The sequence below is a fragment of the Vollenhovia emeryi genome, unplaced genomic scaffold (assembly GCF_000949405.1).
Source record: "Vollenhovia emeryi isolate VEMERY1.0 unplaced genomic scaffold, V.emery_V1.0 DF939121.1, whole genome shotgun sequence".
Lineage (NCBI taxonomy): Eukaryota > Metazoa > Arthropoda > Insecta > Hymenoptera > Formicidae > Vollenhovia > Vollenhovia emeryi.
Genome location: NW_011967245.1, coordinates 3812189 through 3829173, shown reverse-complemented (window position 1 = coordinate 3829173; position 16985 = coordinate 3812189). Strand labels below are relative to the sequence as shown.

General features: G+C 42.7%; 1 protein-coding gene across 1 annotated transcript in view; it reads left to right on the top strand.

Annotated features, from left to right (window-relative positions):
• LOC105570308 (netrin-1-like) overlaps nucleotides 1-16985 on the top strand; it is a 221080-nt gene that overhangs the window by 106520 nt on the left and 97575 nt on the right. The window contains exon 2 of the mRNA XM_012027410.1: nucleotides 923-1111. Within this exon, the coding sequence (XP_011882800.1) occupies nucleotides 923-1111 (189 nt within the window). The remainder of the gene's footprint in view (nucleotides 1-922; nucleotides 1112-16985) is intronic.

Sequence of the window (16985 nt, the reverse complement as noted above, 5' to 3'; positions counted from 1 at the left end):
GATTTAGCCGAGCGGTCGTCGCGCATTAATCAATTTTCCATCAACGTGTAATATGTTTACTTATTACAGACGCTTCTCTAAGTAATCGCTAATAATTGCGCGAGCAAACCTACAATGTATGTGCGAATACGTGAAATGGAGTTTCTATTTGCGCGAGAGAAGATTAAGTGAGATCAATCACTTCAAGGAAGAAGTAAACGATACCTCCCTCTCTCTGTTGAGATTTTTATAGAAAAATTCTTAGTAATCTGTCGTCTTTTTAATTCAGCTTATTGTAATTTTTTTACTGGTCTCTCACGCTATATATATATATATATATATATGTGTGTATATACTTCGAGAATAAAGGAAAAGGAAATTATGCACGTGTCATTTTCACTAAAAGCGAATTTCATATGTTCCACATAAGCCACGCGTATTTAAAATCAAATTACCCAGAATGTATTCTCCGCATTTTCACGCAGAGAGCCATGTAAATGCAAATGTAAGACTGTAAACTGTATTATTTTTATAATGATATTTTCTCGGTACGTCTGAAAATATCCTGCGTAAATAACTGTGAAATACTGACCTCCTTCGCATCTTCGCCTCGAGGAAAGGGTGAAAATGTGTATTTTAAAGGCTATTATTTCCGCACGCAACGCAGATTAAATGATAATGAAAGATACGTCTCATTTTTCTCTCTCTCTCTCTCTCCCTCTCAGCAAAATAATTACGGCCGCGTTGAACTTGAATCGCGACTAAACGGCATTTTAATGACAACAATATCGGCACTAACGGCGCGGCTAAAAGGGACGGAGAGGTAAGGAAATCGCGCGTGTGCGAGCGAGATAGGGTGGAATTAAAGGAAATGGTAGTCGTAAAATAATGGCGCGCCTCGGTTGTCGCTCGCTGACTGAAATTACCGTGTTACCTGTTTCAGTGTGCAACTGCAACCTCCACGCGAGAAAGTGCAGATTCAACATGGAGCTGTACAAGCTGTCGGGCCGTGTCAGCGGAGGCGTTTGTCTGCAGTGCCGGCATTTTACGGCAGGAAGGCACTGTCATTACTGCCGCGAAGGTTACTACAGGGACCCGGCGAGACCGATCACGCATCGCAAGGCCTGCAAACGTAAGTGCCCCCGCGGCCCGGCAATTACATGTAAATCCAACAAAGACACCTCGGCGACGCGCGGGGCAATTACGCCTCTCGCGTCAGAATAACCCCGGCGCGATTACCCCGTGGCACGCTTAATTACGGAAGTGCCACGGCGAACTTGCCGTCGTCCCGCGCGCGGGACTGGTAAGCGACGATAATGGCGTGTAGGATTTCTAATTCTTCACGCGTCTCAATGTACGCGCGTTAGAGCGCTAATAACGCGCAGCCGGGCTAATTAGACGATCCCGCGGGTCATGTGGGGTTCTCTCTCTCTATCGCGCCTAACGATTCGCTTTCGATTCGAAAGCGCGATCTCTGCGAGAAAGAGAGAGAGAGAGAACGATAATCGAGAATAAACGTAGAAATCTCTTTAAGTTGCCAGTGATAGATAACAATAATCAAGCGTTTTAGTCGACATTAACCGGCCAGTGTTTCAATACAGAGAATTTATTGCGAAAGATATTACCTCGGCCAGGGTTCGAACCTGGACTTTTCTACTCTCTAGGCGGGCGTCTCACTAATTCGTTACATGCCTCAGTGGTCGAATTGGTGAGGCGCCCGCCTAGAGAGTAGGGAAGTCCAGGTTCGACTCCTGGCTGAGGTAATATTTTTCGCAATAAATTTTCTGTATTATTAAAAATGCCAGATATGGCAAAGAAAACACTCAAGTTGATAATCGAGAATACTCGAGTACCTCTCGCGAGAAGAAGAGCGCGGATAAGAATTCATCGTCAAACGGTGATGGATCTTACTAATAAGCGTTTCAGTCTTATTAAATGATATATCTGAGAGCACTCTGATGCGATTTTACAGAAACGAGAAGAAATATCGCGAGTATGTTTCCCCGTCGTGTATCATTCACCGCATCTTTTAACCGAGAACTTTTACCAAACGAATTATATGCAGTCCCCGAATTTTCGGCGCTCACCCCCCAGAAAAAAGATTTATTTAGGTTAAACAAATGAGATATTTTGAAGTCATGTTTCTTTGAATCTGCTAAATTTTTATTTACTTCTACTAAAACGTATGCTAGATGTGAAGAAATAGATGTGAATTTCCTTATAGCGAATTCGATTGCTTGCACTAGGGCGCACTGAGTGCACACTAAGGCTTGTTCACAGTCAATTCTTATATTTGAGGATCGTCTTAAATATCTCTTGGAACATTCCGTAGCCAGTAAAACGATCTGTATAGCATCCGCGGATCATTTCTTGACTAAACACTCTTTGAACGTGTATCTAAGACAAAGTTAAATATAAAAATTGTCTACAAATACGCCTTAGTGTGCACTCAGTGCGCGCTAGTGCAAGCAATCGAATTCGCTGTTAGGGATTCCATCCAGATTTCTCAGTCAAACAAAGTTTTGATTTAAGGTAAATCATTTCTTTGAAATCAAATGAAAGTCTAGCGAGGTCAAAAGTCGAGGGAAATTTGTTCCGGGTGCGCCATGCGAGTCCGATCCGGGACGCTTTATTGCGAATCCGCGGCTGATCGAAGCGGCGAAGGGAGAAAACCGAGAGACGACAACGCGACGGCTCCTCCGATCGGGTCAGCGCGGGTCTTCCCAGCCGCGCGACGCTGTCGGCAGAGAGACCTGGAGATGCCATTACCATTCGTCTCAGTCCCTCCGTGGTACTGCTACAAAGTGGTTACCAGCTGAGCAACCCCCTAATCTCGGTGCATTCAATTTATGTACGTTTGTCTAGCCTCGCGGACCGCCGCGGGGATAACGATCTCCCGGTGTGAGAAAGCGCGGCGTCGATGCATCGTGGTGAATGCTATACGTGAGCGAGCGTCCGCGTCCCTTGCCGCCCGTAGCTACACGGCGGGGCCGTCGCCCGACGTCGATTTACCGCGACGCAAGGATATCGGATGCCGTGGCCGCGCGCGATAAATCAGGAATCCGTCCGAAACACGAAAGTCGGAGCTCGAGGCGAGACGCGACGAGTCCGGCAGCTCCGCAAATTCCTCCTCCTATCCGTTCAATTTGTTGTAATGCGTTTATCGCGATTTTTCAACGTGACGCAACCGCCGCGCTGCAGCACGACGGACCTTGTGTCTCTAATGGACCACCCATCGTACACGCTCGAGTATTTACGCAACGCGTCTCTTTACGACCGCGAGAATTTTCGCGAGGTTCATCTTCGTAGGTGCTCGCGCGTGGCGGGCGAGTCTCGCGCGATTAACTATGCATGTCGACAACGCGCGCGCGCGCGCGCGTTCTCAAACGAGGACTCGCACGTCGAGTTGAGAGTCGCGAGATTAATTAACTCTTTACGGCCTGCAACATTTTTAACTATCCGGCATTCATGCTCGCCGCGAAGACCAGTTGGTAAAAGAGACGTACGCGCATAAACGTGCGATGAAAATTTTATGCACGCCATTCAAAGGCGTTAGATATAATCTCCGCTTGTCGACAAGTGTTACGAAATATTTTGTTACTTCTCCGAGTATATGAAACGGGAAGATTATTTTAGGGGGGGGGGGGGAACACATGTTACCGTCTGATCGACTTTGAATCACGTTTTACGGCTAACAATAAGAGTTGAACGTTTCTCTGGATGTTATTACATGAAACGATCGGTCTGTTAAGAAATAAAGGTAACGCGAAGATTTAGGTAGTATTTCGATAGATTCGCAGGACGCAGGACTTGTCTGAATTTACAGTAGCGGTCAAAAAAAGTAATTTTGCTACATACAAATAGCTCTATCTCGGAAACAGTGGGGAATGGGACATATATTTATATGGACATTTTTGCTTAAAATGACCGATACTATCACCTCCCAGAATATTGACCTTTCTTCCTGGAACACCCCGTATAAAATAGGAGTATTGCACCGAGTGCCTGCGCGTGCTCTCGCCACCGAGATAACGAACAGTCTGTATTCTCGTTAGCGGCCATGGCAGCCGTTAAGATAACAACGAGACACGACACTCGCCGCGAGGGCACACCGAGCGTGAAAAGAAGATTTAAGCTCGTCTTAGGACGGCATAAGTTTCATAAATTAATCCCCGGGACGTGGGGACCCCATCGGTGCTGGATCGCGTGGAACGGCGGGAGAGTATAATTTCATTTTGATACATAATTTAAGTTTGAGCTTTAACCGCGCTCGAACTTGAAATTGCCCTCCTGCCCCTGCCCATAACGATGATAAATTTAGAAATTAGTCGGGTGACAACAAGATGGTCCGACTCGCTCCGCTGGGTACGGCGAGATGAGTAAGTGTATGATGAAGTTGCAGGAGGCTCCATTTCAGAACTGTAGTTGACCGAAATCTAATCACCGTTTCATCACAAAATCACAATAACGTATTGTTACAAAACGAACTTGGTTCGTTATGGAAATTTACGCTGTGGAGGCCCCAAAAAGGGTTGCTAACTATCTTTTTTCCCCAGAGTTGTACAGCGTAAAGATCTAAGAGATCCTATTTTTTCCGGGAGAAGCAAATCAAAGCGGAAAAATACTATAATTCGAATTTCATGATAATGAAGCTACAATCTTATAATTTCGAGGTTTTATCTTTGACTGGTGTATAATTTAAGATCCCCGACGTATCAGTGGCCTTTTCAGAAAACCGGCCATATCTAATTCCTAGTTTTCAAGATCGGGATTGAGCGAAATTACGACGTTATTACACGATGATTAATATGACGCGACGAAGATAAGATCTTTCCGAGGGAAAAGCGACTCTGATTGAATAATTAGCCACGCCCACCGGATTAATTTAACATCGTGTTAAGTAGCGCGAGTGGTCGCATTTACATGTCACACCATCTACCGACTTATTTAGATAGCAATTGCTCAACATTATCGTTCACGGGGAAAACTATTCTCGCAACTATTAAGCAATTAAGTCTAGTTAACGCATGCTAATTAAGATCGCTCGCTCGCGGCAAGAGAACATGCACGAGCGAGATAATGTATTCCAAAGTACACATTATTTGTATAATGAACGTGAACCTGTCAATACTATATTAATGCGATTGAATAAACTCGAGAAACTACCGCTGCAGATTCGGTTCGCGAGTTCTATCCAGTTCGAAATTCCACTCACGTGGAACTAGACAGCAATAAACGTGCGTCGAGGCGCGCTGCACCGAAAGCGTCAGCGATAACGACGACCACGATAACGACGTTGACTTGCTGCTCACTTTATAAGATATGCCTTATAATATACCCGTTCGCGCGCACCTCTCCCGGTCGCTGTCCTCTGTTATTACAGGCCCGAACGCGCGGCGAAAATGCAGATTTCTGCAATTTCTCATCCACGCCACGTCTTGCAGCGTCCCGTTGCAGCGAACGCACGCTCGGTGCCTCCCCCGTGACGTGTTGCAGTAACGTTTCCACGGTTAGTGAACTCAGGATTGGTCCTGCCGTGCCGCGGACCCCACCTCGTCCCTCCGTCGAGCGCTCACCCTCGGCGAACCACCCCCTCAATCTCGCGCTCGACATTTCCGCGGGAAAATACGGCCCCCGGTGTCGACTGTGACGTACCGTCAGGTCAGAACAGCGCCGCTCGTTTCGAGATTTCCACGGTGACGAATGAGACCCTCCCTCCGATCCCCTCCTGAAACCCGTATCTCGTTTTCACTCCTTTTCCGCTTTTCTCGTCTGTAGTGACTACCACTTGTCCCGACTGTAAGCTCTTTCGCTTTGACTGGTCCCCAGGGATGAAGTCAGCATTTTGTTAAAAGCACCTTTAGACGTGACGCGGTGAATCTGCGATCTGTCGCTTGTTGAGAAATTCTGCATACTCTTTGTGTTGGTGTGTTGCGGATAATATGGCTTATAAAATATCCAATCTGTTTTAATAAATTTACTTGAATTTCGTTATCTACAGACTTTAGTTTTCATTGATATACTTTTGCCCAAAGCAAGTTAAATAATAAATATGGCAGTTAAATGTTATTCTCCGATAATGTTCTATTTTAACCACGTAGCCCTATTTTATTCTTTTTTACTTTTTCTTTTATCTCTACAATTTCTTTAAGATTATAGGAAATAATTTCTTTTTGCTATGAACAGAAACATCGTGGAACTATAGAGACAGCCAACGTTGTTTTGTGAACAACTGTCAGCGGCATAACGTAGACTTTTGGTGTTCAAGAGTCAATAATTACTTTATCCTCGGCTCTACATGCTAACTTTATTGTTTATAAAAACAATATTGATAATTATCTGCAGTATAATTTTTAAAAAAATAAGAAAATTGTCTTCGCATATTGAAAGTCTTGTCGAATTATAGAAATATCATGGATATATTGTAAAAATGTTACACACATTTTATTTACTGCCCCTAATAATCATGTCACTGTCAACTGCCCACTGAGAGAAAATACTACATAATAAAAGGAAAATCTCTCGCGAAATATACACGGGAAAAAAATGCAGTTGAATTAAGCCAAATGAAGTTGCTTGAATTAAACGTTAACGTCACGGGCTGCCACGGCATAAATAATTCACGCAATTGTATGTGCTGTGGATTTAAATTTTAAGCATTGAACTAAATATCCAAATTATTAAGACAACAATCTGATGTTTTTCATTTATTATTAATTATTAATACTGAATTAATTATTCGTGGTGAGTGTGACGCAAAGAAATGCGCGCTGCTTAATAACAAACGAGCGAAAAGATCCGAGTTCAAATCCACACCGCTGGTTTTTTTTTCGGAATCTCCCGAAGGGAAGTGGCAACCACCGAGAGTATCTTGCCACGCACACCCCTTTAGGGGTACAGCCCTCCAGATGAGAGGTTTCCTTCGGCAAGGTTAGCAGCCTACCGAGGATGAAGTAAAACCAAATGCCCGAAGCACCAGAACTGGATAAAACAGGCTTTAAGCTTAATGCACGTGGAAGAAGAAGAATTAATTGTTAATACTGATGTTGTTTCAACGATTCTATTTCAATTAGACTCATCTTGTTGATACAACATCATTCTTTTTTCCCGTGTACGTATGGGATGCAATGTGTGCTGTGTCGATGGTAAAAATGTCCGGTGCCTCGTAATTTCATGGCTCACTAACGATCGTACGGCAACCCGACGTTCGTCTAATCGTACGGACCCACGTCGTGGTCCGTATAGTCACGGACAATTATTTCTCGCGGAGGATATATATCGTGAAACGTCACTTTTATATACGCGCGGCCTTCGGCGCGGCGCGTCGTTTTGCACGACACAGAATAGCTGTCTCTATCTTAGGTCTCTCGCAAAAATAAGCGCTCTCGGTAACAACGATATCCGGTCGAGCCAACCATGACCTTTCGTTCTATCTATATTGATTCTCATTGCTACGATTTCATTTCGTCAATCCTGCGCTACACTTCTATTTTCGTAATTGAGTCTCGACATTGTCTCGCGCGAATACTTCTCGAAGCAAATCATTTATGTAATTACGAGACGTCTGTAATAAAATACATCCGCTGTTGTTCGAAACTACGACGTGACGGAAATGACGTTCCGTTCTACGCAGAGAAAACGATTTCATTGGATTTAATAAATTTTGTTGTATCCAAACAAATCTGATATTTGGAATGGTCCAAACAAATCATTTGTTTGGAGCTGAAATAATATATATATAAAATATTCGTTTGAAACAAAAGGTATCTTCTCTTCAATCTGAACGATATTATTGTTTCACTCAAACAACATTTTCGTTTGATAGAAAATATGTGAAAAAATATGTATATGCATACATCTTTCTCCCTCTACATTAGAATCGCCCCTTCATTAGAGGAAGAAAGATAAACACTGAATTAGTACACTATGTTCAGTTATAAAAAATAGACTGTTAGATGAAACTGCGTCTGCTGATGCGGTCGCTCATATGTCTGGCTGCCGTGATTTTACTTACGAGTTCGGCGGCCATCTATTGGCAGCACCGTACTTTATAAGCGCCTGGCCAAATAATATAATTATTTAATTAAAAGATATCACTTCAAATAATATTGTCTTTTCCATCAAATAATACAGATTGTTTGAATGAGCCAACAAAATTTGTATTCAAACCAATAATGTTTCGTACAAGCATATGTTGTTTCAGTGAAACAACTTTCAATCAAATAAATAATAGGAATACTAAATCCAAAGGAGCCTTTTTCTCTGTGCGTCGAGCTAAATAATCGTCAATTTATTTCACGTGCTTAATGAGAATCCGTCCCTGCATAATATATCTTACGGCAATAATTTTTATAGCCGTACAACACATGGCCGGCCAATGTCGTTGGATACGCGCGGTGGTCCGGTATATATTAGAAACTCCCCCTGTTTGTACAATACGCGTGACCATGCCGGGACGATACGCGTTTCAACTGTATCCATCCCCGGCACCCAAAGGCTTACACCCCATGTTTATTCTAACCCCGGTGGCACCCTCGGGCAAGGGTTGCTTCTCAAACAGAATCGGTCACCGAGACGCTCACCGCGCTCCCACCCTCCCGGTTGCCACCCTTCTGGTTCTTCCACTCTGTCAAGACTTCGATCTGTGCGGCAGCGCAAAGCGAAATTTCACGCAGTATTAAATTAACGCGCGGCGCTACTACGAATTCCTAACGTGACTGAGTTTCGGCTCGGTCGGTGTCGGCAGGTCGTTCACGATCGAGGGGTGAACTTGAGCCGTCGAAAGTAATTCGTGCGTTTATTTCGCATGGGCGCGTACGCTTATCGCCGGGGAATTTGAAAACGGCGAATTCCGCACGCGCCAATGTGTTAAGATGAAATCTAATACGCACATCGATACACAACAGCGGAGTTTGCGCAAGCCGCACGTTGATTTGCAAAATAGAAACGTATTCAAATTGACGCGGCGTTCAAAACAACTTGTATTTCGCAAATTATCGCGTATGCGAAATGATTCTCAATAATTTCACAATCGATATAAGAAACGAGTGATAAATTACTCACCCCACGGTTACCGCCGCCGTTGTCGACGCCATCAAGACCTGCTCTTCCTTTCAGGTTTCTCGCACTCACGCAACACACTGGCCAATAGACACCTACACAATTAATCGGAGTTAATTATGGTAACGCGTCTCGTTGATGTTATTTAAATGTGATAATCGCACGGCACTTTACGCGATACTCCTGACAATGCGTTACTAAAAGTATAGAAATCCCAAGGAAAAATCCCAGGGAAGTCGATCCGTTTAATTGATGATATATGTACATACGAGATAATCGTCCAAGTATCTTTAAAGGAATAATGATTACCTCTAGATATTGCAATAATGAAACAATAATGAAGCAATAATAGCCTTACTAGTCTCGTTCTTACATTGAACGAATGAACGGTACCGCGACATAGGCATGTAGTCTCTCCAATAGATAGCCTTCAACCACTCGTCAATCATTATCGCAGTTAGTTAATCGTAGATTGACAAACGTTAATTATTCGTAGGCGTAATCACGTTTTCTCTCGGGACTTGTCGCGATAATGTTTCGAAAGCAAATAAAGTTACGGTGTCTAGAGAGACTTGCTACCTCGTGTATCAGCGATAGAATGGCAGCCTTACGACCTCGTGTAGACAGAGCGCGCCGTACACGCCGCAAAAACACACGCCAAGGCCAAGGTCGTGTACGAATCGACTTGTTATCGTTCCTTGTTCCTCGCAAAATATACCTTTACCCCTCCACTTATTGCACTACATCTCTCGCGTTTCAACGTAATTTGAACGCCATTTTAACTCACTATTACACTGCACGTAAAATCTGATATTTGTTTGAGAATAAAATTTACCTTCGTTTAAACGGAAAAGGTATCACGGAAAAACCGATTCATTATTCTCTGTTATTTTTACTTCATTATCCACTATTTTTTAATATCACGTTGCGAGCAGGGTAAAATTGTGTGATTTTCATAAATCAATAATCGCAATTTTACCAGATCGAGGGAATGAATTAACTCGTTGTAAAAAAATTATGATAATTTATCATTATAATTTATCGAAACGACCGATCATGTAATTTCATTCCTCTTGAGACTGAAAAATCTGGGATTAAAAATTTGAAAAAGGTAATAACAAATTAATTTCCATACTCCGATCGTATAAAATAAAATTTGTTTTTACAATTTTAATTTAACATTATGGATTTATCAATTCTTCGAAGGTGCATGGAGCGATTAAACGATCAGCTAAGTTAAATTAAAAAAAGGATAAAATTATTCAGTAAAACAGATTAGTGTGCCTGTACGCAACTGTAAAGTGTTCGATGTCTCGTAATACATGCATTAGTAAAAAAAAAGCTTGCCAAGCATAATCTGGAAAATATTTGTGCAAATCTACACCGAATGGATTGAATCCCCGCACTTGCGGCGCAAATACTATATTTCTAAAACTGGCCCTATTACTTTATCGACATCCCTTTTCTCTGTTGTGCTTGTTAAGGAACCTGCTCGATTTTTATCTCGATCTAATGAATTCAAAGTCGCAGCGCACCATTGAGAAATAATTACCGGTCGCGGACGATTTATCCAGCATGGCTGCGGCGTAACGAGATCGATTTACAGTCCCAGCGATGAGATATTCGCGGCATACGTGTTAATCCGGCCATGAAGTACGAAGCTATCGACGATATCCATCTTAAAACTTAATCAATATTATTCCGCCGCGATAAACCAGTCTCGCTTTGCGCTTGTCGGGCTCAAACGCAAGCATCGACTTAAGCTAAAGCAGACTTTGACGAGTCGTCGTCGTCGTTGACTTCGCACTCGAGATATCGTGTCGTCGATCGCAGAAGGGAAGTGTCGCGTTCGCGCTTCACCAGTTCATTATATCGCATTAATCGAATGTCATGGAGCTGAATTTCTCGAGATGCCTCCATATCGTATCACAAGCACTTCCTTTAATGTGCACTGACAGCGATATGGAGACTTTAAACGTATCAGCATCGCAAGTGAAATTTTCTGACGTATCTTTCTTCTTATCCTTAACGTATGTGTAAAATTTATATCTGTTGAAAAACAAAAATAAATTTTTGTTCACACGTACTTCCACGTACGAAACCATTTGGCAAATTATTTAAGAATAAGAAATGTGCATTCCTATTTTTAAATAATTATATACATTTAAGTAATATTTTTAATATTATTTAATATACATTCCTAAAATTCCCGAGAGATACTTTTTGTCTTAAGTAATATATTTCAAGTACAACATTTAACATTTAAATATTAAAAATATATTGCTCAAGACAAAAAGTATCTCTCGGTAATTTTATAAATATTTAAAATGTTATACAAATAGATACACGCGCACAAATTTTCAATCCATTCGAAATTACATTGTTTTAATTGTTCTTTAAATAAAAAAAAAATACTACGCCCATCTGAGCGTTTAAAAAATTTGTGAAATGAGCTCGTACATCCGCGCTCGCCCGAGCCGTAAAAGGTGCTTGAACCCAATACCGAAGTGCAAAGCTTTCCTCGCGTACTCGGCACACGTTAGCATATTCATTACTCGCCACTTAACCGAGACTTAAACCTCCCGGAGCTTGCAGTGGGATCAGCACTATTAGTGTCTCTCCCTTCTTCCTGCCCTTTTCTTTGTGTCTCGCTCGGTCTTCCTTGCACCGCTCATCGACTCTTTCGTCGCCTCAGAATACTCCCTCGGAATACGGTCCCTCTTACGGTCTTTGTGGTGTTTGCTTTGTCTAATCACGAGTGGACTTGTAAGCCGGTCTTCGCGAGAAGGCGGAAGTCGGCGGATTCGCCGGTCAACTCACAGAAATGTGCTTCGCAACTTTTATCTTTTCAACCCCTCCCCCTCTCTCCTCACTGTTTCTCTGTTCATTTATATTTCCTACGTTCGAGGAAAAGCATTCGTCTTTTAGAGGCGTTGCCGATATCGTATGCAAAAAGAGATACGTCAAAAGATACATTATTTTATCTCACTTTGTCTTCTCCTTTTGATCGCCGAGTTTATTGACTGGATTAAGATTGAATACTGGTAATTGAAAGACAGTTTTCTCTTCCTACCTTTTGTTACAATAAATTATCTTTAAATTAAAGAGTTCATGTCATTCTCTTATCCGCGCACGGGGCGAGCTAACTAGTTTCTCGAAGTTAAACACGCAACAGCAGTTGCTGTAGCGGAAGAATGTGGAGCGATGCAATTTAGTTGTAATCTAGTTTCGGACTAAGTCGTAAGTTTGTTAGTAAATTATAATGCGGTTGATGGCTAGCAGCGCTTAGTTATCTACCGCGTGAACGTAAGACTTCTTAGTCGCTTCACACGGACAATTTCATTTTCGCGAGCGAGGAAAAAAGTTTTACTTGGCCAAATAAAATTTACTGGCTCCGCCGAGTTAAAAATCTCGTAAAAAAAAAAGATCTATCGCGATAGAATTTTACAACATCCGCGCAATCATTTTCAATTCCATCCGGCTCCAACAACCAGTCAAAGAAAAATCTCCTTTTCCTTAAGATAGTATTTTCCCTCAAATCGGATCTCGTTGAATAATTTTGCAGAAAAGACCTTTATCTTCTTAACATTAAAGGACAAATCGATTGGCAAAGATGAGGTCGCAAAACAAAAGCGACGAGGAGGAAGGTGAAAGACGTATCTAGTTACCGCGTGAGCACTGGACATACACACACACGCACACAGATACGCATACTTGCCTATCTTTTAATTCTTTCGCACGGGGTGACATTGTGTAACAGGGTCTTCCCGTGGTGCTTGTAATCTTTCTTTTCCGTCGCCTTCGGTGCATTCGCGCCATACTTAAGACCCGCACGCCGCGCGTCTCGCCAGTGTCTCGTTATAACACCGGATCTACCGGGATTTTAACGAAGCCCCGGTATAAAATCCTATTGAAATTAAGTCCCGCTGCGCGTGGACTTAACAGCCGGGGCGGAATAGCGTTAACGCGGCTGCTACCTTCGTCATCGAGGAAGACAATTCGGCAATTACGGGCTTTCCCGGAAATTTATTATCTCTCGAATGCGGTTCTCTTTTCTTTCCTTTCTCTTTCTTTTAGTTACTGGTTTTCATCTTTTACAGGCACGGAGAAAAGCTCACTAAAAGCTGATTAGTTTTAAGCACATTATTTTAAAAGGAATAATAAAATATTAAAATCGACATTTTTTTTCGCGCTAATTCTTTTGTAGGTACATTATGGCATTGCGATGAAAATAATATAATATGTATATTCCTGTCACTCTTAGTTGGAGCATAGGGCTTTTTAATTCTTTTGTAGGTACGTTATGGCATTGCGATGAAAGTAATATATATATATTTCTGTCACTCCTAGTTGGAGCATAGGGCTTTTTAATTCTTTTGTACGTTATGGCATTGCGATGAAAGCAATATATATATATATATATATTCCTGTCACTCCTAGTTGGAGCATAGGGCTTTTTAGGAAATTCTGCCAGTTGTATCTGTTTCGTGACCCCTCTTGTATATCTGTGCGCCAGACATGCGAGACCTACAGTTTAACGCCGACTCCGAACGGCTCGAACGGGGATCTTCGGATCACGAGAACAGCGCGCAATTTTCTGCGCCACAATCGCCACACTGTAGCTACATACTCGCAACAAATATATTCTAAATGATGGATAATGCAACTCGATTGTTAACAAAGTTATCAATAATAACCGATTTCGACGTTGCTCGATTTTACTCTCATTTATTCTGTCTATACCCTTAAATTTTCTGACAAAGTTTAATACACGCGAGAGTATCGATGCATCTCGCCAGAGATCCTGAGAGACACGATTTTGCTAGCAAAAATGGTTGCCGCTATAAGATTTGATTAATCAGATTAGGGCAATTAACGTGCTCGAAAATGGAGTCGGCAATCTCGGAGGTCTCGTACTAAAGGCACAACCTGACATAATCGCTTAAGGCTTACGCGAAACGCGCGTCCAATTAGAACTCGGATAAGATGCTTAGAGTAAACTTTCCTCGCGGGAGTCGCTCGTCTTAGATTTTCAGAAAAGATCAGCGGGAGAGCTTACTGTGCTGAAACTTCGACTACGCTCGGGTAAACCGTTCCCAGAGGATACACGATAAACACCCGTGAAAAATGAGGTTGCGAAAATGCGGGCAGAGCGTAAACGAGACAGGAACTAACTGATTTTGCACATTATTTGCAGAGCGAGAATGAAACAGGGGAAAAGGGTGCGAGTGATGAGAAATGAGGGACGCGTGTCGTCGATATCGTCAATTACATATGTTGCGCGAAATATCATTATTTCATTTTTTGTTTCATGTTAGATAACGCTGATGCGTCATTCGTCAACTCGTGTTCATCCGCTTGAACAATTCTTAGAGATAAACCACGTATACACGGAGAGAATTTTCTCTTAAAATTTACCCTGAAAATTATGTAACCGTGGGACAACGTGGCATTTTGAACAACTGTATAAGAGTTTTTCAACATTTTACCACACATTCTACTAGAAAAATCTATGCCAAGTGTAATTATTAGTAGAATGTATGGCAAGATTTCAAGAAACTCTCATAAAATTCTTTGAAATGCCACGTTGTCCCACGATTACATAACTTTTAGGATAAATTTTAAGAAAAAATTCTCTCCGTGTAGGAAACACATTTATTAATTAATTCAAGCGTCATTATTACTCATCTTACACTTTTACATGCGATTGCAATTGCTTTTATTCTCTTTGTAGCTCATATGTTATTAGACGCGAGAACGAGATGGCAAACATACTTTTAACTTTACTCCTCGAGAAAATAAAATACAGAAAATTTTTACTTCATTTTCAATTACAATGGGAAAATTGTAATTATAATAAATATATGTATAACGTGCTCGGCGTGCTAACGCGGTTGTATCATTTCCCAGGTTTTATTTGCGAGAATTTTTACAAGCTACGTTTACTCTTCCCAATTTCAAACGTCAGAAATATTTTCTCTGCTGGTCAGCGCAGCTAGAATATATCATTTCAATTGCAGCTAAATTTAACAGAACGGGCATTAATAAATTGACCGGTTACACGCATAAATTTCACGCATCGTTACAACGCGCGTAATCCCGTTAAAGAACAATACCACTGTCCCACTCTCGCTTCCTAACTCCCTTCCGCTCCCTCTCTCCGTTTCTTCCGTTTTATTACTCACCCCTAGAATCTTGGCAATTATCGCGAACACCACCGACGAGCTTTACGACGTATAACCGAAGCGCCGCGCCCGCCCGCCGCAACCCTTCCATTTATTACCGTGCGTATTTGCATGCGAATGTACTCGGCCAATGCGCAAACTAATAAAACTCGAGTTTACTGTTCGATTAACGTGTAACCGCGACGCGGAGGGCTTCGACTTCGTACCTACGACATGTCACGCAAGATATCTTGAAAGGACACGTACGGGAACGAACGGTATCGCAAATATTTCTCGTCACTGAACAAGCGTCAGCCATCTGAAACTTCAGACTTTCCGCGGCAATTGTGATATTGGAAGCGAACAATTAAACGCAATTTATCCTCGCGGCATCTATCGAGACAAATTAATTCGTTTTATAAATATTTTATAAATGAATAAGTAAATGGAAATTTTACTCAACTACAGGTGCTAAACTACGGTATAAGAGATGAAGTAGTAGATTAAATTACGCAAACATCAATTTCATGTTCTTACATCATATTCTTACATCTAATAGTGTTTTAAACAAGTAATTACATTAGTTCCTCCCTTGACAGTTACAATATTTAAAAGTAATTTTCACCCGTTTTCATTTTTGCCTGACCTAGTCAGCTTAATGGAAGTTGCGTTTCAGCTTACACTGCTACGCGCGTACAGCGCGGCGCATTAACTCGCATCGAGTCGTATTGTGAAAAAGCATCTATGTTTAAATAATCAAGTAATTTCTGTCCGTCCCTAATTATTACCCGAACCGAATTAACGCACCGTGCTGTGTATGTACGGCGCGTCGTTCGCAACCACTCGTGTTGTCCCGAATCGATGAAGAAAAAAAAAGAAAGAGACAGACGCGAGATAATTTCATGCAAAAGACGTGTCGTCGAGAGCAAACTGCGAGTTGCGCAACCGAGCGAGAGACATAGGGCAACGGGGAGAAAAGACGGGAGGTCTCTCCTGGTACACCTGGCAACAAGACATTCCGCTCAGATGTAACCTCCGCGGTGTATAACATCGGCAAAACGAAGAGAATCGGCGCCGGGAAGAGAGAGCACGAGAGCGACGATAGAAGGCGGCTGCGTGGAGAACGAGGTGGGAGAGAATGAGAGAAAGGTAGCGAAGCGCGCACGGAGCGCGAGGAGCTAAGAGGCGCATTATGTGCAGCCGAGGTGCAGGTTGCAGCCTCACCTTTGTTTGAACACGCAGTCAACCTCCTTCCTCGGCCTCTCTCCCTACCCCCCCGTCCGTTCTATCTTCTTTTCACCTCTTTCTCGCGCTCGCCGGGTTCCTCTTCCGCGGATACGAGCACGCTCGTGCGCCCGATGCTCCTGAAACGGATGTGTGCGAGCGCGTGTTTATGCGCGGTGCCACGCACCCCGAGGGTTTACGCGCGATTTATGCGTGTGCGTGCGCGACGACGTTGGTGCACGCGGTGAAATTTATAAGCGTAGAACGCGCACACGTCTCTCTCTCCGTTGTAGGAGAGATACTTTTATGCCCGAGGAGCGCCTCGCGAGCTGCAGATGAGTATCGGCAGATACACACGCTTTCTCCCTCTCCCTCCGTCTCTTTCTTTCTCGCCCGATGGAATCTACACGATTTGTGTTTCGCCGATTCTCTTAGATGCAGCTCGTGAGCGGTTTCACGCACTTGACTCGGTAAGGTCAGGGCGTGATACGTAAGCTTTGTTTCGGAGTAACTCCCGTTATAAAGTACAGGGATAGACAGGAAGTATAGGTATCCGTT